The sequence below is a fragment of the Amblyomma mixtum genome, chromosome 7, assembly GCF_055824585.1.
Source record: "Amblyomma mixtum isolate Tamu chromosome 7, ASM5582458v1, whole genome shotgun sequence".
Classification (NCBI taxonomy): domain Eukaryota; kingdom Metazoa; phylum Arthropoda; class Arachnida; order Ixodida; family Ixodidae; genus Amblyomma; species Amblyomma mixtum.
In genome coordinates, this window is record NC_143018.1 from 9734445 (window position 1) to 9756118 (window position 21674).

Genomic DNA, 21674 nt, shown 5'->3' on the forward strand with positions numbered 1-21674 from the left:
AAATGAAGAGCTTTTTAAAGAACGATGTAATGAAAGCTACGCATTTTCTGACACGCAAATATCTACTAATTATTTAACTAGGTAAAGAGAATGGAATAGAGCACTTTTCAGTAAATATGGCGGTAAACTTCTGTGCGACCGACCCATGCGTACGCGTGAAAGGCAGGAATCATGTTCATGACACGGAAAGGAGAGACAAACAACCCGAGCGACGTTTCGGCCCGCGGAGAGGAGGCAGGCCATTATTTATTGCGCCTCGTAGCGTACACACATACACACAAAACCAAGCTGCGTATGTATAGCACTCCCGCGGCCAAACAATGATTGTCGTCGCGCACACAAAACGAATCTATATATATATATATTATATGTCATGTATGTATGGAGAATACGTCGACGCTCCAAAGCGATGCAAGGACATCACACGGCAAAAACGAAAAAAAAAATAAAGGCGGGTCTTCTTTCTTTGAAGCCACATAGCCCTGGTTCAAATGCCAACTGACGTCACTGACCTGCACTGACGTCATTGCAGCCGCTTCCCTGTAGATATCGCATAAATGACACCACGTACATGCGAGAAGAGATTTTCGTGTCGGCAAAAGAAATCTCAGGTTCAAGCTTCCAAAACTATTCGTCTTGCACTTGAACTTGCGGATGATGTATCATCCATAACTTCAAGTCATCCGTGTAGGCGTGCTCAGAGGAGATACCCTAACAAATGGCGCCTGCAATGAGGACAGCGCAAGCCGTATGCCTACATGCTCATGATCACAAATCACTGTTCTTTGGCAAAAAGGTCTACCGAGCCCAGTTCAGTTAGTCACATTAGTCTGTTCTGGCTTGAATGAAACTGGAGCACAAACGGCAGTAACCGCCGCGTCGTCTGCCGCCCGTATGAACATCGTCTGCCGCGGAGCTCCGTTGCACCGCTTTGGGCGCTATGGAGGAAAGTGTAAAGAAGGTAGCACTATGTATGTTAAGGCTCTTCGAGAAATGCTGTATACGGGCTGTAAACACAGATTGTCGTCCCGCATAAGATGTACGTTGCACGCTTGATTGTCTCGGAAAATGCCACCGCAAGAGATGTGTGCGCGGTTCTCGTCACAAAGCTCTCGAAAAAATGCTACGGGCATACACATGTATAGCAACAACACTGACATCCTCGTCTGCGACAGTCCTTGATTGTCTCAGTAAAGTCTGCAAAATGACCTATGTATACGTGTATACATATATAGAAACATACGTGAGTCAAGTGTTTCGGAAAATGCCAAGATAAGGCAAACATTGATTGTCGCCCCGCAGGAAAGCAGTACCGCTTGAGTGATTGTCTCGGCAAAACAGCGAAAAGGGCCCACCCGTTTGCGACTCTTCAAGCCGCTTCAGTCGCGATGAACCCCTTTGCGAAACAAAGCCCTCGAAATTTATCGCTGCCACCCCGATTGCTTGCGCAGTTCTCTCCACAAACCATAGAGGGTGTCATCCTGTGTCTCTCTTATCTCTCCGGCTGCTCACTAGCAGTGCTTATGACGGAATTTTCGCTTCAGTTTGGCTACGGCATGCATGCATACAGCACTTTAAGGCAAATTGCAGAAAATTGTGCAATCAGTTGCGTGCTAATTGGAAACGGGTTGAAAGGCTCAGGCGTAGTTGAGATCACAACGAATTTTTCACGTTCCCCATGTCGCCAAGTATCCCACCAGTTCGTAGCAGCGATCAATCGTATCCACGAGCGAATTTAGCTGGCTATAGCTTCGCGATTGGAGGTGTTGAAGGGCTATACAACACCTGTACGGTAGAGACTGCACAAAAACTTGCAAGAGCCTTCCTTGAAGAGGCCCGTAAGAGTGATTGTCACGACGCCAGGAAATGCATTATCGACCTCTGAAAAGTGGCCACAAGTTCGGCGAATACCTGTCCGCAAAAAAAAAGACGGGGGGGGGGGGGGGGGGTGCTATAACAGTCGTCAATGATTGTCGTCTGCAGTAAGAAAAATGCAACATGATTGTCCCGGAACATTGCACAGCGGTCACGACGGGAAGCTGTGCGCACATCGATTCCCCATCTGCCAGAATTGGAACGGATTGGTACAGAGCCGGACTGGAGGAGTCGTCTGGGAGAACCGCTTCGACAGAAACAAAACGAACGCACATAGCCGCCTCCAATAGGAGAAGGAACACCCTGTTCGGACGTAACAAATTAGTTCTGTCCAAGCATGAGAGCAAACCACACATTATTTTACAGCGAAAGCTGTTAACGGCGCGTTTCCCGTGGTCCTGCGGCGTGGGCCACTACACCACGCTGAGTGGTCAGCGTACAGTGACGTCACGCATGACGTCAATGCAGAGCGCCACACTGTGTGGTTCGAGCATACTGACGTCACGAGTGACTGTACATAGAGACACCATACATACCAGGCATATTCACCATCGCAAACAGGTGTCGATGAATCTCTTGTTACTGAGTGGTTAACCGTGCTATGAGTTTTTCCTATTTTCCAAATGTTTTTCCCACGGACTAGCGGGCCTACTATTAGTTTTCTTGAGTCCGACAAGAGTGGAAATAACTGATGATTGAGTCGGCTATAGTGCGTTCCCTTTCATACTGAACCAGACGGTACGCGTGGCAGTGCGAGCATCGCAAGTTGATTCAAGATGTCGACAGTCTCTCGCCGATGCGTTAAGACTCGACTACAATGAAAACTTTCTTCGGTCAAAATACCGTTTTGATTGAAGTTCTTTGCATCGTACGACGGTCGACGTTAGATCGGGGCCATCGCCTTAAAACCAGTCCTGGTTACACCGAAATTTCTCACACAGTGCTCGTCATAATCAGCGTCTATCACATTTCTTTTTCTTTCTTTTTGTTTTCGAGCCGGCTTAGTTTAGAATCCGCTCATGCTTTCCTGCTTTCGAGGCAGGGTGTGGAGTCGATGTGCGCCATGCTCCCGGAGAGATTTCTAGCGAAAACAGCGCGTGAAAAACTGGACACGGACAAGAGAACGACAGATGCGCGCTGTTTCAGCTCATGAGCTAACTGGCCCGGCTACTTTCGTGAGCGACTGTCGCTCGAACACGCGAAAAAGGGGGAGTTATGCAGGGGTCTTCTGGCCGCGAAACACATGGAAAGGTGCTTCGAGTTTACCGGCACTCCCTCAGTTATTATTCGTGTTTTCTTTTCGTCCGCGTTTCAGAAGTACCATTCGCATTCCATTCGGCAACGATAGAACATTCGGTGCGACCTTCCCATATCAGTCGATTGCCCTTTCTAAGTTAAGTGTTGGAACGTGTACATTGCCAGCCACTTTCTCGGCACTTTAGCGAGCGTATTAAAGACAACACAAAGCTCTCTACTGATAGGTTTCCATACACAGACCCACAGTGAATGATTCGGGGCAAAAATAAACAAAGGGCTTTTCGCAGCAACGCAAGAATCGGAGGCCCTTCAGTTATCACGCGTGGCTCTTCTCTTCAGACGAGCACCTGTACCCCTGACTCACAGGGTACCATGTACAAAGATCGAACTCGAATCCCGAACCAGGCAGCGCCATCGATTCATCACCGCACCAGTGCAGGAGGCACTAAACGTTCTTTTTGCCCTGAAAACCTGAAGTATCCCCACATATTCAAGGCTAACAAAAGCCAACTTCGCGCAAGAGTCTTGTCTCAATAAAAGTATGCAGTGCTCTGGAAGCTGTGACGTGCGCTGTGGCAGTTACTCTGGCGCACCGGTCTTTGACAAAGGTGACCACACAGCATGACTCGCTCGTATTATAACGGATATCTTTCGGCTTCCCTAAAGACCAAAAGGTCCTGAAAGGTGAGGCTGCTCACGTTACAGAGGTATGAAGATTGGAGGGGAACGGTGCTTCACTGTACGACTGAGAAGCGAACCATGAACCTGGTCACTTTTTGCAAAGACGGTACATAAGAAAGTGTCGACAAATGGACAAAAAATGTGCGTGTGCTGCTTAACTAACGTGCCTAACGAAACACGTTGGTCTCGCACATGTCTGTCTAGGTAGCGTGCCCTCGAAGCTTACATTCCGGAGACAAGACGACTTAGGTTCGTCGCTACGAGTCAACGAAGTTTACATCGACACCCTCTAGCCCACCTGAAAGGCTGATGCCAGATCTGTAGCTCCGATAAAACTGCACATTTTTTAGTGAGACAAGTGTGTGTAGCCGCCAAGTGTACACCTCCAGAAATATATGCCGATAGATGAGAGCCCTGACCGGTTAGAGAACGTTAGGCAACCGCAACGTTCCAGCTGAAGTCCGTTCCCTGAGGGATTTACATTTCCAGAATTTGAGCCTAGGCGACGCTAGAATAGATTTTCTCAGGGACCCGCATGCCCCGTAAACTTTTAGCACCGGCTGTACACCTTCAAAATGATACACCTGTTGCTGAGAGACCCAGCCGGAGGGAGAGAACGCCAGGCAACCACGAGGTAGTGATCGTGAGCGATAAGAGCAGCGTAAACTGCGAGGACCAGGTGGTGGTGCTGCTGCTCGAGTAAGCTCTAGCTCCAACAGCACTGCAGAGTTTTAGTGAGACGGGGACGCAGCCGCTAAATGCGCATCTTTTTGTACACCTCCAATATGATATGCCTGTTGTTGAGAGCCCTGACCGGGAAGAGAGGAAAAAGAGATCGTGAGGGATAAGAGCAGCGCCAACTACACTACTACTGCTCGGGCCACCCGAAGTCCCTGCCCATGAGGTGGTAGAACTCCCTGTTGAAGGGCGCGAAGAACTGCCTTAGCCGGCTGACCACGGGTCCCGGCACGTGCGGGTGCCGGCGGCCCTTGCTGTCATTGAGGCATCGGCCGGCCGCCGTGTCGTTGGGCCGCAGGCAGAAGAAGCCCTTGGTGCGGTTGAAGTAGAGGGCGCCACTGGGGATGCGCGCCGGCAGCCGGAGGAAGGCCTCGACGCGACGCAGTTCTCTCAGCGGCTCGCGCACCAGCCGGTCCCCGTCCACCACGTGCAGCTGCCGCCTCGGGAAATGCGACAGCCAGCGGCGGACGTGCACCGCGTACATGCTGGTGCGGACGGGCCGGTACTCGGCGTTCACGGCGCCGTCCGGGAGCAGGATGAGCCGCTCGAAGGGCGGAGCCTCCTCGCGCTGCAGCTGGCGCCGGTTGGCGGCCAGCTGCGCGTAGTCGGACACGAGTCGCACGACGGGGTCTCGCACGATCAGCAGCAGCAGCAGCGAGGCGTTCATGGCCCACACGCGGCCCGGAGCCGCCTCGGTCACGAAGTAGGCGGGCGACTTCTCCACCGTGAGCTGTCCGGCGCGCGACGCCGGCATGCGTCGCCGGTACCAGTCGAGGCCCAGCGCGTAGCGCTCGTCGTCGTCGAAGAAGTGCACCTCATCGGGCGCCTTCTGCACGGAGGGGTGCAGGGCCAGGAACTCGAGCAGCGCCCGCGTGCCGCACTTGCGGGCGCCGATGATGACGCACTGCGGCAGCCGCCGCCGCAGGTCTGGATCGGCGGCCGCCGCCGGCGCCGGCGCGGCCTGCGGCACGGTGGAGGGCTTTTGCCGCTCGGCCGTCGGCGGCGGCGGTGGCGGGGGCACGAGCAGCTGCGCCGCCAGGAAGCAGGTGCCGCAGGCGACGGCCAGGCACAGCGCCAGCAGCCGCGACCGGTTCGACGACTCGGCCTGCGGGAGGGAATGTTGTCCCGACGCCAAGAGTGATTTTTAACGACTCCATCCATTTTTTTTTGTTCCAAGTACCCTGTGGCTATTTCTGAATATGTAGACTTTTGCCAGGAAGCAAAATACACATTTATTGCTGAGAAAGATTTCTTTTAAGGAACATTCCTTTTCCCGCTACTATATTCAAGTTCCTGACGTCTACAGACCGAGAGAGGACCCCGTGATCACCACTTGCAAGTGAATGGCGATGTAGCCTAGCCTCAGGGATCTGCGCCAAAAACTGTCTTGGCGTCATTTCAATAGACTGCGAAAACGGCCGCTGGTGGCCGTACCTGCATTTTATTTTTGTTACCTTTACTATAGCAACACTAATCTCTTTGTCATTACAAAGCGGTAATAAATATAGGCCAACATCAATTTGTCCGCAGTTTAGGCGCAATTTCTGCACACACAAATAGACGCACACCCTGGTCATCATGTTCTTTGAGGGTGAATGAGTAAATAAACCAACTTTCATGACCCTTTATACCGTGTACTGCTGTGGCCTTTCTGGATGTCATATATGCACGCCTCTTATGGGATTTAGCCAATTTGCTCGAACGCTCGTAACATGCAGTGAGCATTGTTACACCGACATCTGTTGTGCGGCTTTCCAACAGATCATGTCATCGTCGTTGTTGTCGCCGTCCGCGCATGCAGCAGCCGCAAGATCAACCAGGGTCTCAACACCCATGTATGCGCCATAAACCCCAACACCCGGTTCCACACCTACTTACTGCACTCGGCTATTAAAACCCTAAAAGCAACATTCCTACAGCGGCCTGGTCTCTTTATATCGTCTAGCTGTGGATTATGGATAAATGAGGAACCGTGCGTGATGTACAGCCTTTGTCAAAAGTTTGGAGCCCAGGGGGTTTGCTTCTGAGCCACAATGTGTGGTTAGTAATGCACCTCCAGCGCTCCAAATTTCCTGAAGGTAAGAAGATTTCTGGTCCTGCCTCCTCCAATGGGTAGGGCTGCCACAAATGCTACAGGAGTCCCACTACGAGGCTTAGGAGCTAACCCCCTGGGCTCTAAACTTTTGACAAAGACTGTACATACGTCGCAAGCGTGGCGCACGCCCACCCCACACACCTGCCCAGGGTTACTAAACACTCCCACTGACATATGCATTCCGCACCAATTAAACTGCCGTTGAAATTCGCTTTACCACAAGGCTACACTTTCGGTAATTTTTTTTGTTCATTTATCAGAGACGCAGGAGTGCCCTGCTCCCTGTGAGGATGTATGCGTGGCAGGCATTATACGAGTGTCCATGATTTCATATGTTATCATTCTCATCTGAAGTAGCCTGCCGAATGCGTCCAAAGCCGACATTAAACATCGCCCCCTACGCCTCTTCGTTTGTTTTACAGCAGTAGCTGTTTAACCACGTTTCCTGTTTATGCGGCGTCGGTGTCGTAACGCACCAGGTGCTACGCGTCCCGTTGACTGACCACAGCGGATCGAGCGACGTCACACATGACGTCACTTCAACGCGCCATGCTGACGCAGTGACGTCACGAGGTGTTCACTAGTGCTTTACCTGTGGTGCGTAATGGGAGTGTAGCGGCATAAGCGCACGTCATCCTACACCCGTACCCAGAGTTACTAAACACGACCGACTGGCGCTGGCATTTTGCATCACCCTAGTTGTCACTGAAATTTGCATTACCGCAGGGGTAAATGTCCAGACGATTCTTTTTAAATTTTCATGTTTAGGAACAAAAAGCAGTAATGTGCCACAGAAGTGGCGTTCGATGTCCCAAACACAGAAGCAATGTTCCCTTCGCACAGTAAGCGTAGTTCATCTATGAAAAGGTCGTAAGAATTCCGCATGTGGCTGCATTCCCACCGAATGATTCAGTTAAATACAGCGCAGGCGTGTGCAGTGAAACGAAATCGACTTCACCAAAGGCTCAAGAAGCTGAAATCACGTGTTCAGAGCACCACGGACCGAGCGCGCCACACCTCGCGCAAATGTCAGTCCCGCGCCCTAAGGAACAGCAGATTGTGCTCAAAAGTCACGCCTGTCTAAAAATACGTTACGATATCAGCAGTGCATGGCGTAAGCTAGAACGGCATGCGAAAGGTCAAACAACTGAGGTGTCTGGGCACAATCTGTGTCTGCGTTTCCTGGGCGCGAAGCTCTAATTGGGTGCATACCATTACGTCACTCTGTACCAGTTTGGCGTCAAAGCGATTTTTGTATACTCATATTAGAGTCCTTGCCAAACGAAACATGGCAGGACGGCCAGCAGTCGGTCATTAGTGCGAGGCGCTAAACGTCCTGGCCATGAGTGCTCGGCTACGGCCCGTCGAGACCCTGCGGCCTAACGGCCGGGGCTTCGACTATGCCAGTGAGCTGCCCAATTCTTCATCGAACGGTCACTGAAAAAATAGCGCCCAACTGCCGTTATTTAGAGGTACGTCTCTCATAAAATCTGCTCCGGATGAGAGGAGATCTGAACGGGAGCACCCAGGAGCAACTCCGCTCGTGCTCGGTCGCAGAAAAGCCTACGTCGGGCTCGCGCACCTACCGGAGTGGGCGCCGTGCTTCGGAGTGCGGCTCCCCGCCTCGGCGGCGACGGGGTGGCGGCCCTAGCTCATCGCCAGGCCGCGGCCCAGGTCCATGCGCGGCCGCGCTCGTTCGTCTCACGCCATTGCAGCGGCGGTCGGGGCAGACGCCATTTTGGAGCAGCGCGCCCTGCACGGCGGCCAGGGATGTCCTCGACCACGATAGTCACAAAACCCCGCGCCAAAATTCTGCAGTCTCCAAGAACAACGTTTTAGAAACTAATAGATATGTGCGCCCTCTATTTGTTGTTATAAATTACACTTCCTACACAATTAACAACTCGGTTTGCAGTTTGTAGTTTGTAACCTTCTCCGTAGGTGACGCTAGCATTTGCAAGTTGCAAACTTAGAGCCGATTAACGCGGTCTTGGAAACGTGGGGTTGACGAGGAGCTCTCCAACTAGATCGAAGCGCCAGCGGCAGCAGTTATCGACTGCGTACGTCGGCAGCCCACACAGACTTCTCCTATTGGTTGCACTTTCCAGTCACGTGACCTTTTCCCTTTTCGGGAGGAAACTCTTTCCCGTTTTCCCTCCATTTCTTTCCTGCGCAGGTGGGGAAACCGCTCCTCACTTCGACCGCTCAGAAGCAGCCGCGGCACTCGACGCCAGACACAAACAGCCTCGGGGATCGGCTCGAAGGCTGGCTGTGTACACTTTGCAAGCACGTGTGGCACTCATGCATGGCTCGACATGGAGCCGCGCAATCAAAATGCGAGCGGGGGGAATCGATGGCTTATTCGCGTGAGAACAAAAGTTTATAAGCTTCGTGCCCTCCAGCCTCATTCTGGCTCTTCACTCGTTGCCATCGCGTTGAGTGATGGACCGCTTATCAAGAGCAGCTGCAGAAGTCAATAGTGGGGGATAGTTGGTGCTTCATATTTTGAACTTTGTACTTAGTTTGCATCGACGCCAGCGGGTTTAGAATAAGAATCGGGTGGAGTGCACCTGGCAGGTATTCTCAATCAGGTCATGAATGGCAGCTTGCCAGTACCCCTCAGTAGGAACGCACATATCGGTTGCCCCTATTATTATGAACCGAGCATAAAACATGTTCCATTCGTATTCGAAATTTAAAATATTCGGATAACCCTAGCCGAGATGCGTCCTACAAATAGTTCGCCTCGAAGTTCGTTGCCTGCTTGCCTTTTGGAACATCGCATCAGCGGAGGACGGAGACAACTTGCTACCACCTGTCGACATTTACATGCGGAAATAAATCGAGAGGAACAAGAAGGAAAGAAGCCACGCGGGAGTAAAAAAAAAACGCTTCAACTCGATATCGGTGTAAGAAGCTTTAATGCCAAAATATAGGCAATAACGCGCACCTGTGATATAAAGACTGCGAAAGCAGCGACTCCGAAACAGAGGGGGGTAAGGGGGTCAACACCCCCCCCCCTCAACATTTGTTAAGAGGGGGAACCGCCCTTCCAGTCTCCACCTGCTTGCACTGAGATCAAATTTTAGGACGCTATTGAGCTCAGTGGGGCTGAACTAGTTGGCTTCATATCCAGTCGTAAAGCATTTAATCTGAGTAAAATAACCTAAGCATGCCACAACAGAAGTCGTTTATTGTTTGACCCCTGCTCATGCGCGCATAACTGGTAGAATTGAAACAGACTATGCGCAAAATTTTTAATGTAGTCAATCACTTTTGTGTGCGCACCTTTATAAAGCTGCCCATTTCAAAGTAAGTTTTATATGCATTAACAAGCACACTTTTGAACAGTGAAATATGAAACAAATAAACAAAATAAAAATTAATAGGCATTTAAATTAAACACGAAACAAATGAACAAGTAACTGAACAAACTTGAAATCCAGACCTCCCTTTTCACACACACAGTAATAAAAAAGTTTCAAAGTCCCTGCGCGAAAGTATGTAGCACATTTGAAGAAACACACTTACAGATGACGGGCACGCAGAATGCTTCTTCCACTGTGGTCCTGCACGTATCCGCAAGAAATGGCGGACGCCGACACGCAACGACGTTCCAGCACACCCTACTGTGGGAGCCCATACGTGGCTCAGACGGGAGAGCTAGCTGTTGCCCGAGGGCAGAATCGCGGGCCGATCAGACAGCGTACCAGCACTCAGCAGCGGGAACTCAAGAAAGAGCAGTTCGCTAGACACTGTGACGGCCGATTACCGATGGGTGCCTTAATAGTTCCAACTTGATTGAAAATACAGGAAACGACAGCGAAGTGCCACTGGCTCTGGGGTGCCTCCATATGAAAGGGAGCAGTGCAACTTGCACACAAGGACAAATTATACACTTAATGCTAAACTGAAGTTCAAAAGTCTCATAGTAATTATCCGCGTCCAGAGAAAAACTCTCTCGTATTTGAGAACTACATAATCGTTGGTTGAATGCGGATGTAGCGTGTTCCCTTTGATATTGCAGCCGCCTGTATACGTGGCGAGGTTCGCGGAAGGAAGACGTATTCACACAACCGGCTGCTGCGACGCCACCCCGTTCCAGACAGCCTCCGGGCATGACATGACAATGGCGTTCCTCGTGCCGTCCGTGACGGACAAGGTGCCGCCGCGCAGTAAGACACGCTGACGAGGACTCTCGTCAACACCTCGACGTGCCCGTGTCGTGCAGCAGGGTTTCGGAAGCCACTCTCGTCATCCATTTGCCTAGTGAGCGACGCTGTTCAGCGCTGCCGCCACAAAGCAGAAGCAGTCAGAAGTTTCACAGCTACAGTGTTAATGCGCACCGAAAGATCAGTTACAGGGTAATATGCGTTGCAGACAGGGGTTAGCTAATGTAGGGCCAACCCTTCGAGGGAGAGGAGGGTCGGTACAATCTTACACAACGCATTTCTTGTACTTTCTTCGAAAAAAAAAACTGGTTTGGTTTATACAGTAGAGATTAACGTCCCAAAGCGACTCAGGCTATGAGGGACGCCGTAGTGGAGGCCCGGGCTCCGGAAAATTTCAAAAACCTGGGGTTCTTTGAAATGCACCTACATATCGCACAACACTCGGGTGCCTCTAGAATTGTTATTGTTCTTCGATGAAAAATTGGTTTGGTTTTGTGGGGACGTGCTTCGTCCCCCTGTTGTTCGCTTCCCCGCAATGCACCCTCAACTTGTCCCCTGTGGTTCTCTTCCCCGCATTGCACCCTCCTTAGTCGTGTTAACTAATAAGGGAGGTTGCCTAAGCGGCACGAGCGCCACGGATGGCGTGATTGCTGCGCGCGTCCCCGGGCAACAGCTCTCTTCGGCTCGGGAACTCGTCGCGTCCGGATGTTTCGGCGCTGCGCTCCGCTCTTCGCCGGCGAGCGCCTCGGGGCGGGAACATGCTCCCGCCAGCTCGTCCCGTCGGGCCTCGGAGTTTCCTCTCTTACACTGGCGTGGGCGAACGTTCGCTCGTAACCGTGCTGATGAGTCGACGTCCTCGATTCCTTAGTGTATTTTGTTGCTGGCTGGCGTTGTTGTTGTTGTAGCAATAAATGCCTTGTTTGTGTCAGCCGGAGTGTCGTTCCTTTGTTCTCTCAGAGCAAGGTCCGCCGTGGTCTGCGTGCGCTCGGTAGCATACGCGACCACGGGGTGGGGTCCGGCGGTTTTGAACTGTGTCAGCCGCGGTTAAAAGGGAAAAACTTATTTATCTCCTCATTTAAAACCCCACAGTAGAGATTAACGTCCCAAACCGACTCAGGCTATGAGGGACGCTGTAGTGGAAGCCCGGGCTCCGGAAAATTTCGACCACCTGGGGTTCTTTAAAATGCACTTTCGCACGGCACAGTGGCGCCTCTAGAATTTCGCCTGTACCGAAATGAGACCGCCGCAGCCGGGATCGAACCCGCGTCTTTCGGGTCAGCAGTAGAGCACCATTGAGCCACCGCGGCGGCTCGAAGAAAAATTGAGGGCCAGTACGATTTTTGCGCACAAAACATCTGACTTTGAGGGAAAGTGTGGTCGCATATATCTTCCTGCAGCTCTAAAATCCGTTCCTGATTGCAGCGACCGTCGCAGCGCAGGTGAGTTGCAGCTCACATTGACCGCGGTCCTAGGTTAATTACGATTTGCAGTCTGAATGGCAGCCGATTCCTCGGCTACCACACGAAGCACACACTGGGCAGATTTGAGATGCAGCTCATTTATTACGGCGGACGGACGAAGTGGGGAGCAGCCGTCAGGACGCAGGCGCTGCGGGTCGCGAGCGCTCCAGGTAGGCTACGGCGTCCTCGACCTGCAGCAAAGGGAAAAAAGCAGCCACTGATCACCGCGCGATGCTTGTCTTTCGGCCGGCCTAAATGCCCTAGATACCGCATTTACTCGCATAATTAACGCACCCCTGCTTTTTTGCCCTCGTGTAATAAACGCGCCCTTTTCTTTCGGTGCGCAGTGTGCTCCTGTGGTTGTGAACGATAGCAGGCGCTGTTTTGTAGCGAAATACACATTGGCCGCGGACTTGCGATTTCGCTGTGGCGGTGCTCCGAGGAGGCACAGAGACCGACCTTGAGCCGTTGCCTAGCAACCGCCGCAGCTGGCGGACGCCGCGCGCTCGCCGCGCCATCTGGCATGATGTCACACCGCGCGCATCGCCGCGGAGCCGCCGCCGCCGTTTGGTATGACGTCACACCGCTTGCCTCGTCGTTGAGCTCGCTTTCGCTACGTATATCCTGGCATAGCCGAGCTAAGCCATTGCCAATTTTTTTAACGCCCAAACAACAGGCAATAGGGTGCCTTGATGGCCAGCACCGCTTTCAGGGTGAGGACACCGCTCTCGGTAGGGGCATGTTCGGACCAACTCTCCCGTTCGGCTGCACTGAACACAATGAGGCGGCGGGCCCTTTCGAAGAGAAAACTGCAGCTGCTGAGTGCAATTCAGGAAATTTGGTATTCTGCCAAGACAAGGTGGTACCAGAGGTTGTTTAAAAAGTGAATCGGAGTTAGTTACCCTAAAGTATACCATATTTCGCAGCTAATCTGCAGAGAAAGTCGGTGCCTTGTGAAGAGACGCGCGCTCATGAGTGTTGGTTCTCATCTATCCCGCTTCTTTTGCATCGTGTTCCTTCACAATAGCATTCTTACAACGCGCGTAGCATATTCCAGTGCACTCTCTTCATCTGGATACTCTACTTTTCTATTAATTTTCCAACAATTTGGAGTAGATTTGTAATAAGGGAGTAATTATTCATTGACATCCACCCGAGCGCAGCCATACTCCACCTTGGGGGTTTCCCCTAAACATCTGACAAACACTGTTCCCACTTCAAATTATTGATCAATTCGCTCTTGCCCTACCATAAGCTTGCCGTCCCGGTTAGCTCAATTGGTAGAGTGACTGCTCCGGTGAAGCGGTGGTCCCGGATTCGAACCCCGAACCAGGATAAATTTTTCTTTAACTGCGAAGTTTCTGAGAAAGCTGTATAGCTTTCCTTTGTAGCCATATGGCAGCGCTTGGGTGGATGTCAATGAGTAATTACTCCCTTATTACAAAGGTTCCCTCTTGAAGGTGCATTTGATTTGAATGCGAGTTTTCGTGACAGAGCGAGTGTACAGAACCCCGCTGCATCAGTTAGAGGGTTCCGGACTGACTTCCACCCCCCAGAGATTTTTAAACGAGAATGCCGTCTTCGCACAACCTTCTAGGACTGTATCCACGTCGCGAGCCAGGTAGACGCATGAACGCCAATAATTGCTGTAACTGAGGCCAGTTGGCAAAACAATTAAAAGCCTTATAAAGTTGGCCAAATCAAGCAAAACTACAAAATTCGTCGTTACTTCACTTGATGTGGTCAATGGTACCATTGATCATCGTTATTTCACTTGAATAATTGGCCAACTGTGTCATTCGAGTAAACAAAAACGTGAAACCTAGCTGTCTGCATAAGTCGACGCACTGCAGGCAAATAAGCTGTCCATCATGCGAAATCATGCACGCAGTGGAGGTGTACCAGAGAGAACCAGGGTGATCCAGGCATGAATATGAAGCGGCCCAGTGTGGACATGTCCCCGGCGGGTGCAATCACGTGTAGATGCAAGTGTGAGATGCTCGTGAATGGGGGCCAGTGGAAGCCGAACCTGCAAAAAATAAGAAACAATTACTATCCTGGTGCCATTCCTGATTAGGTGGCAAAGTGTTGCAACGTAGCCTAATTGTCGGAATAGAAAAGAAATCAGTGAAATGTGAGTCACACGTAAAAAGACAAAAGAGAATCCATACCACTGCAGATACAGTGTGCCGTTGTCCTTCATTTCACCAATGCATTTTCATCTCCAGGGAGAAAGCTACCAGTTTTAGTGCAGTACCTGTAGTCTTCCCCGTTTCACCACCATCACAACACATATATCTGATTAATTCCCTGATTAAGTCATGAATACACTTCCCTGATTAATTTCGCTCCATCCAGAAGGCAGCATAACTACGGTCCCCAGTTTTTGAGATGAAATTAAGTTCACACCACGCACATGCTGCATATACCCCAAGAGCTTCATTGCCCCGACGCCACATGTGCGCTACATGAACACACCTTGAGGCATCCAGGCTCCCACCACGCTGTTCCAGCACTTGCTTCCCAATCTCAACCAGACGATTTACTGAAAAAAAGACAGCACTGCTTAACTGAAGGATGAAAGAAGCTCCTGTGGGCAAGGACTGTGCATTTGTTGACAAACAGTGGCAGCAGTGGGAATCACCGCAACACTGTTTTCTTCCTAGCTGAAAATAGGAGCTGCTCCCCACAAAGTTTTTTGTGATTTTTGTCGATGTGAGTAAGGACTACAACGTGTTCAATGGCCTGATTAACAAACAAAGCTGTACACAAAACTGCACTAAACTCTAGTGCGTAGCATATACCGAAGATGGCCTGGTTTGCACCAATGAAAATTGCAATCCATGGACACTGTCGAACTTCACCATCATTCATATGGCCAGCAGTCGAAAAGCAAAGATCAGACGAGGGTAACAAACTCAATGCCGTGGTATACTGCTAATTGTGCAGTTGTCAGACAACAGGGTGGACAGCTTTGTACCATCCCACTCTGCTGAGGCAGACAGAAAAAAGAACTGTAAAGTGGGACAACTAACTTTACCTGGATTTACAGCTGGAATCCTCACTGCAATGTTTTCATATACAAAGTTGCTTGTTTTGGTGCACCCTACTGCCATAACTGATAATAGTTTAAAACAATACAGATTAGCCATATACCTGTCATTTCATTTCCACCTAACTTTGGGCACAGACATCCAAATGATACTCATCTCAGCCCACTAGTTATATCACCGCATTTCAATCCTACCGGGCTGAAGCATTTCTCAACATCATATGTTCGACAACAGCAGTTAACGATGTTGTTCCTGCGAACAGCAATGTATGATATGACTAGAGTTTTGTCTGACCTTCAAACCATTTGTGATATGCCATGATGTCAAAATCTGTTTATATCTTATATGTCGGACCTGATCAACACTGCCACTTTTCTGGAAACTTGCACAGGCATCAAAAATCACATGGTGGCTCCCTTTCCCTGTATATCATCATCAGCCTAACAACGTCCACTGCAGGACAATGGCCACTCCAATATGCCTCCAATTAACCCAATCCTGTGCCAGCTGCGGCCACCTTATCCTCTCAAAGTTCCTATTAGCATCCAACTACCTAACTTTCTGCCGCCCCTGCTATGCTTGCCTTCTTTCGGAATACACTCTTGCATTAGATGCCTTGCCAAAGCCCATTCTTGTTCTCGATTTTGAATGGTGTACTATATTTACGCAAGTTTTTTCCCTGACCTACTCTGATCTCTTCCCGTCTCTTAACATTACACATACAATTTTCTTTTCCATTGCTTGCTGCGATGTCCTTAGTTTAATTTCAAGGCTTTTCATTGGCCTCGAAGTTTTTGCCCTAATGAGTACCAGTCGACAAGATATAGTACTTAACTGCACACGAATTCCCTTGAATGGGTTTTAATATCAGGGCCTTCTTACTAAAGATAATTAATTAATTCATTGATTTGCGCTCAAGTTTTCAGTTTGCCAGAATGAGCATCTGAGCACAGATGCGCGTCATTTTATCTCAATATGTTCATGTGGTACTCACCAATAGGTATGTCGTTGTAAGTTAGCGATTTGACATCCTTAAGATGCTTCTTTGGAACAATTAAGTAGTGGTGCGTTGAAGCTGGGTGAATGTCTTGGAAGACAACATAGTCTTCGTCCTGGAACCGAAATGGAAAAGTTTCGCTTCTAATTCCACTCCATCATGAAACAAAAACGTACGACATTTTCAGCAAGCAACGTATCTGAGAAAGTATAATTCAAAGCAGTCCGCGCACCTGGTACAGCAGGGTCGTCTTCGGGTCTTTGCCTGCTACGATTTTACAGAATATGCAAGATTCGATCTGTGCTTCTGTGGATGCACCTTCAGATGTTTTCCCCAGAACAGCACCTGCGCAGTAAGCGTCCATCCATACGCGCCAGTTGTAATATTTTTGCACGCCCGTGGGTCTAATAAACTTTGAGCCAGATGCATGTGCACGCGGCCTGATTCTTGCAAGCAAAGCTCGCAACTCTGTTCGTAACGAATGACCAGGTCAAGTTCTCTTACGCACGCTTTCTTTCTTTTTTTTTTTTTCGACAACGGGAACTTGGAACTCACAGAGTGGTTTCAAGAGGATAATGCATGAACTAACTGAGTGAGAGGCAAAATTTGCGCCATCTTACCCATATTTTGATGCTGCCGCAAGCTCGACAACTCGCACCGAAGTTACAGCATAAAAGGTGCTGAACTTTGTAGCGATGTAACCGGGATTCTATACGGCTAGCTGCTGAGCTCAGCTCATGTTGTTCAACGCTGTTCGGAATGCAAGTGCCCAGTTGGAAACTCGACACGCACAGGTGGTCACAGTTCGATTGCAGCGCGATATCAAAGGCGACGCTACGTACAGCGAAACGAGGAAAACAAAAAAACTACTTCCTGGAGCCGGGCTCGCCGGGCCGAACAGTTAAATGAGTTACGGTTTCGCAAACAACTCTGCGCGCCGCCATTACTCTTTTCAGCGTTGCCTTTTACTTTGTGCGACTTGGTCAAACACAGGAGACGATTGCAACACTTTCAAAAAAAAAAACAGTTTTTTTTTTCATGTAGATTGTCTGTATTCGTGAATTCAATGAAACGAAACAGCTAGCTTCATGATAAAAAATGGCACTACAAAAAATTAAATTAAAACCAAATTAAAGAAAAATTTGTAACCTGAAAAACAATAAAAACAATCTTGTCCAAGATAACGCTTGCCACAGTCCCGCTACAAAGCAAAAGATCACTTATCCATAATAGCCCTTCAATGCTGCTAAGTTTTTCTTCCTCCATGGCTATTACCTAGAGGGAAAGCTGGCGGCGCTGCACTTCAGCCACTGTTACCAGTGACTTTAGCCACTGTAGGCCGGTGAGCGACTTGGTGCGAGATAGATTTTTCTGGAACATAGAGTGGCACTGCTGAAGTTGTTTTATTCCAAAAAAATGCTGTTCTCCGTGTGTATGCGGGCATACGTGCTGCCGTTTCAGAGAGTTTCTTACTATTACTCTACTATTATTTGTGGCAGTTAATGCCATAAGAGCTTGTAAAAAGCTGGCGCTCTAACAAGCCCAAAGCACCATCACAAAGACGGTACAGTGAGAAGATAACATGGAGGAAGTGAATGGAAGATAAGGAAGTTCGCCACTACACTGTATTATCAGTCTCCAAGGGCATATCACTATGTGGCCAGCATTTTCCCAATGCCCAGCAGGCAGACAATTCGCACCTGGCTCAAAGTGGTTGATGCATGGCCAGGGTTTACAAGTGAAGCTCTCAATCATCTCAAAACATCACTTGAAACTAAAAATGACCGAGAGCTGCTTTGCTTTGTTGCCTGATGCTAGACGGAATGGGCATTAGGAAAAGATGCAAGATGGGCACTAAGACAGGGAAACTAACTGGCTACGTTGACTTGGGGAAGAGTTCAGAGTCCACTGGACACAGATGATTCATCATTAGCTGGAGATGCACTCGTGCTCAAGGCAGTTGGTATGGCAGCCCTATGGAAAATTCCCTTCGGATATTTCCTCAATAATGGACTCAGTGGGGAGCAACTGAGAAATATAGTAAATGAGGCCATCGAGCAGCTGACACAATGTTCACTGAAAGCTGTTGCTTTTGTGTGCGATGCTCTAGCTGCTTATGTATCCTTGGGCAAGCTGCTTGGCTGTCGGATCCATGAAGCTACAAGTGAGCAGTTTGTGACTGCTTTTCCACATCCCTGCAACCAATTAAGGAACGTGTCCCTGGCATTTGATGCTGCCCACGGATTGAAATTACTCAGAAGCCTCCTGGGCGATAAGAAAACACTGCACAGCAATGAATATGGTGCAAGGTATTCAAGTTTGATGAAGTGTAATTTGCCTCTAATATATTTACTATCTTTTGCAGCCAATTGAATGGGGTGCTTCATCGAAAAGCTTCAAGACATGCAAGAAGCTAGGTCTTCGAGCAGCAAATAAGCTCCAGAGAGCCCATATTGAGACAGGCAAATTATGAAAGTGCAACTGGCTGCGCAAACATTCAGTGCATCAGTGAGCAGAAGCCTAAAGTTTGCCCAGGAGCTGGGAATTCAGAACCTCAATGGGTCCGGTGGAACCACAGAATTTATTGCTGACGTTGATCGGTGAGTTACCAAGTAAAGTTCTTGTTTGCATAAATAATGCAATTTTCCTTCAATGTTTCTTTCAGGACCTTTGATATATTAAATTTGCACAGTCCAACTGCAATGGACTTCCAAGCACCGCTGCGAGCAGCAACATTCAATTTTCAAAACCAGACGATGCTCCAACTATCTACAAAGCTCATGTCTCTGCGTCTTCCATCTCGTGAGCTCGTATGCACATCGGGAAGGAGAATATCTGCCATAGGTTTGGCATTTTCGCTGAAGAGTTGCAGAACTTGCCCAGAAGCTCTTCGATTCCACTGTTTGCAGGTAGGACTGCATATTGTGATTCATATACTATTAATGCATGTCAGTACACAAGTGCACAATCGAAATGAACAAAAAACTTTCATGGCTGAAAAGTTAATAAAAAGGGTGCAAGACTATAGGGCGTTTTGCATAGTGCTGAACCATGCAGATGATGGCATCTTAATTCAGTTTCAAGGCAATGCATTTTGTCCTAACTGTATAGCACATCCAAAGCCAAAGCACAAACAGTAAAAGCATGACAAGGTGACAGTGACGGGAAAGTATCTCTAAAACATGTACAAAACCAATAGAAATAATGCTATCCCATTTGACATGCTTACAGCATGCAGGTTCAGTCTATTGCTGAATAATTAAGGCAATAACAGCTAGAACATACCTGCCGGTCCAAACTCTAGCCCAGTGACTTCCCAGTGTAGTGTTGCTCATAACAAATGTAGTCAAAAGTGCAGAGCCAGAATAGGACAGCACACCATGCATTTCTACCTACTTGCAAGGCATCTTGCTATAAAATGACAACAACAACAACATGAGGAGTTAGATACAGAATAAACACACTTCAATTCTTGAAAGGAAATGAAGAAATCTATTTTTCATGTTATTGCATTTACAAATGAGGTCAGTGGAGAGTTGCGAATGTTAGCCAAAAGCAATAAAAATGAAAAGCAATACAATCATTTTACCACTCTGGTGGAGGCATAAGTAATAACTACCGCTGTCTCAAGTTATTTTAGCGTTCCATGAAAATAGAATTCAAATTGAAGCTACATAAAGAGGACAGCAAAAAATTGCTGGAAATATTGTTACCAAGCTCAGTAATTATATAGATGAAAGTAGAAGGCTCACCATATTACCATGGCTGCAACAGACATGATGCAAAATAAGTTTTCTCGAGAGACTATAAATTCAGATTCACTACTTACTTCACTTTTTTATACACCTCAGCAGTCTTGTCATGCCTGAGAAGAATGCCGAGGTCTTTACTTGATTGGTTGGGAGCCTCGGGAACCTTGCCTAGCCAAGGATGGCCACTGAGGTTACTTGACCTTCCCTAATGGTTTTAATACTAGCCATTTCTGAAATTTCTTTCCCAGCATTAGAGTGTAGTAACAAATAACTTTTTAGGCCCGTTACATCACCGATCTTTTTCACTTTCTGGTGAAATTCTGCACGAAATAATTTTCTTACACCTTGAGCTTGGTGCAGATAGCCTTGGATGCTTATGCGCCACTAAACCCAACACAACACAACACACATGATGCAAATAAGCATGGCTGACCAAAAGTAGAATCTTATTGACTATAAAACTAACAAGTTAAGCAATAACTATGCCGCTGTGAGCACTACTAGAAACTGCACTCACTGGATAAGCTTTCATTGTTATTTCAATTCGTTGCATTAACAAGCAACTAGGAATGGAGGCATATTTTCTCCATTATGTTTGCCAAGGCAGGAAAACATTTGAAAAATATCATGGCGTTTTCATTTTCATTACAGCTACAGTTGTACATACAGGCTTAGCCAAGACCACCTTGAAATGTTCTTTAGTTGCAAACGCTGGAGAGGTGAATGGAACAATAACCCCTCGACTCTGCAGTTCCGGTACACGTACAGAAGCCTACTGGTGCATGCAGACGTGCGGCCTGTGACAACCAGCAATGTGGCCCCAGATTTTGAGGGAATTGCAACAGTGGCCCATGAACGTGCGCACAGAAGCAACGATCATGAAGCTGATGAGTCGCCAGATATGTAAATTGCTACTGCCGCAACTGCCCATGACTACAGCAGTCTTGGCTACGGACTCACTACTTTTAGCACTGAGGTAGGGTTGTGTCAAAAAGCATAAACTGCAGTTCGTGCTATGCTTGTACAGGAGGACATCGCAAGTGTTGTCCTCGTTTTCACTAGAAATAAAGGAGGTCTAATAATGCCTTCAGCGCTCGTAATTCACACCATGTACACTGCGGAGCACATTTTCTGCTGCACTAACGAGCAAGGGTGCAAAAATGTTGACCAATTGGTCATACAGTCCTTCCAGCAGTTCTGCCGATGACATGAGCAAAGCTTGCAGGAAGTAGAACATTACAAAGAGAACCCAGCATATGTAATTGGAGTGATCAAATTTGTTTTAAAGAAATATGTGACACTCAGACTGAGAGAGGAGGCTAGAAGGATAACAGAGAAGGCAAGAGGGGCTCATGTTAGAGCATTGCTTACAAAGCAAATCTTGTTTCAGCACCAATAACAGCCATTTTCAATTGCACTAATCAACTTAACGACATGTGCAAGAAGGAACCCAAACATTCAGTGAACACTCAGTGTATAGGTCATAACGAGCCCCTCGATTATCTCGCTTTGTCTGCTTGGCAATTTATAAATTATTTAGTGCAAGAAACAAAGAATAAACTTCTAATAATAATTTTTTACAAGCCAAAGTCGC

At 48.5% G+C, this 21674-nt stretch overlaps 2 protein-coding genes and 1 pseudogene across 3 annotated transcripts; 1 reads left to right on the top strand and 2 right to left on the bottom strand.

Annotated features, from left to right (window-relative positions):
- Nucleotides 1-209: 209 nt before the first annotated feature.
- Nucleotides 210-5651, bottom strand: LOC149334957 (heparan sulfate glucosamine 3-O-sulfotransferase 5-like). The gene has a single exon (XM_089551638.1). The coding sequence runs from the start codon at nt 5303-5305 to the stop codon at nt 4682-4684; it is 624 nt and encodes a 207-aa protein (XP_089407764.1). The 5' UTR covers nt 5306-5651; the 3' UTR covers nt 210-4681.
- Nucleotides 5652-12360: 6709 nt separating this feature from the next.
- On the bottom strand, nt 12361-17289 carry LOC149334958 (adenosine 5'-monophosphoramidase HINT3-like). Its single transcript, XM_089553707.1, has 7 exons — nt 17062-17289; nt 16949-17027; nt 16561-16673; nt 16326-16443; nt 14757-14823; nt 14181-14307; nt 12361-12469 (listed from the first exon to the last, which is right to left on the bottom strand). The coding sequence occupies exons 2-7, from the start codon at nt 16950-16952 to the stop codon at nt 12413-12415; spliced, it is 486 nt and encodes a 161-aa protein (XP_089409833.1). The 5' UTR covers nt 16953-17027; nt 17062-17289; the 3' UTR covers nt 12361-12412.
- A 368-nt stretch (nt 17290-17657) lies between these two features.
- LOC149334959 (uncharacterized) lies at nt 17658-21674 on the top strand (annotated as a pseudogene). The gene is made up of 3 exons (XR_016284464.1): nt 17658-18928; nt 18994-19237; nt 20732-21674. The product of XR_016284464.1 is annotated as an uncharacterized LOC149334959 (transcript).

What these genes read in the sequence shown, in the direction of transcription:
- LOC149334957 (XM_089551638.1), bottom strand. Translation starts at nt 5,305, where the DNA reads ATGCCGGCGTCGCGCGCCGGACAGCTCACGGTGGAGAAGTCGCCCGCC.
- LOC149334958 (XM_089553707.1), bottom strand. An exon ending in TTACAACGACATACCTATTG is followed by an intron (nt 14,824 to 16,325) that starts GTGAGTACCACA and finishes TCTTTTTTTCAG; the next exon opens with TAAATCGTCTGGTTGAGATT. An exon ending in GGGAGCCTGGATGCCTCAAG is followed by an intron (nt 14,308 to 14,756) that starts GTGTGTTCATGT and finishes TATTTTTTGCAG; the next exon opens with GTTCGGCTTCCACTGGCCCC.